Raw genomic sequence first — 695 nt, 5'->3', positions numbered from 1 at the left:
TCTGTTTGAAGGAACGGCCAGCAGGAGTATTTGGGAAACGTTGGCTTGTTTAGTAATTCTGTTCAGTGCAGGAATGGCACACATCATGTTCAAAAGCTGAGTGAACATCCATCTGACTGAGGAGAAATGAGTGTCACAGAAGTGTTTGTGTGTTGTTTCAGTTTGTGATCGGTGCAGACGGTGTTTGTGGGGTTGTGTGTGAGCACTCGCCGTTCGAGGGCATCGTTCTGGTGCAGTGCACTGAACACCTGCTGAAAAACATGTGCGTATCAACACAGACCAGCCAGCTAATCACACAACTCAGCTCTTCTGCTAACTAATGGCTGAAGCTCTGGGCATGATGGAGAGCGGTTTTTAGAGTCTGTGAAATGATGCTATAATAAGGATTAGCTCATCATATGAATGAAGGTCTCTTCACTGTAGACGGAACAGCTCCTGTAAGCAGAGCTCCGCTCGGAGCGCGTCTGAACTTCCTCACCCGCACAGATTACTGTGGAAGTGTTCCCCTCGGACTCAAGGTGCGCTGGCGTCTGCTGCGGATCACCTGCACAGGTGAATGAATCTGGTGATCTAGGAACAGCTAATTATCAACAACAGCTTTTCAGTTTCTCGTTTTGTTAGAAAGTTTGATCCTGCGGGCATCAGCCGCGGTTTGATTGACGCTCTGAATGCTCTTCTCTCTCTAGACTCATGAG

The 695-nt window shown here is 48.1% G+C and overlaps 1 protein-coding gene across 1 annotated transcript in view; it reads left to right on the top strand.

The window, feature by feature from the left end:
• Positions 1-124: 124 nt before the first annotated feature.
• The window catches only part of LOC107580027 (choline O-acetyltransferase-like), a gene marked incomplete at its 5' end in the record, with an annotated part of 1,712 nt that continues 1,141 nt past the window's right edge, over positions 125-695 (top strand). Inside the window, 2 exons of the mRNA XM_016265782.1 lie at positions 125-262; positions 424-552. Coding sequence (XP_016121268.1) covers positions 125-262; positions 424-552 — 267 coding nt within the window. The remainder of the gene's footprint in view (positions 263-423; positions 553-695) is intronic.

Source organism: Sinocyclocheilus grahami, unplaced genomic scaffold (genome assembly GCF_001515645.1).
Source record: "Sinocyclocheilus grahami isolate Dianchi unplaced genomic scaffold, SAMN03320097.WGS_v1.1 scaffold23336.1, whole genome shotgun sequence".
Classification (NCBI taxonomy): Eukaryota; Metazoa; Chordata; class Actinopteri; order Cypriniformes; family Cyprinidae; genus Sinocyclocheilus; species Sinocyclocheilus grahami.
Note: the sequence above shows the minus strand (reverse complement) of the source record. Positions and strands in the feature narration are given on the sequence as shown.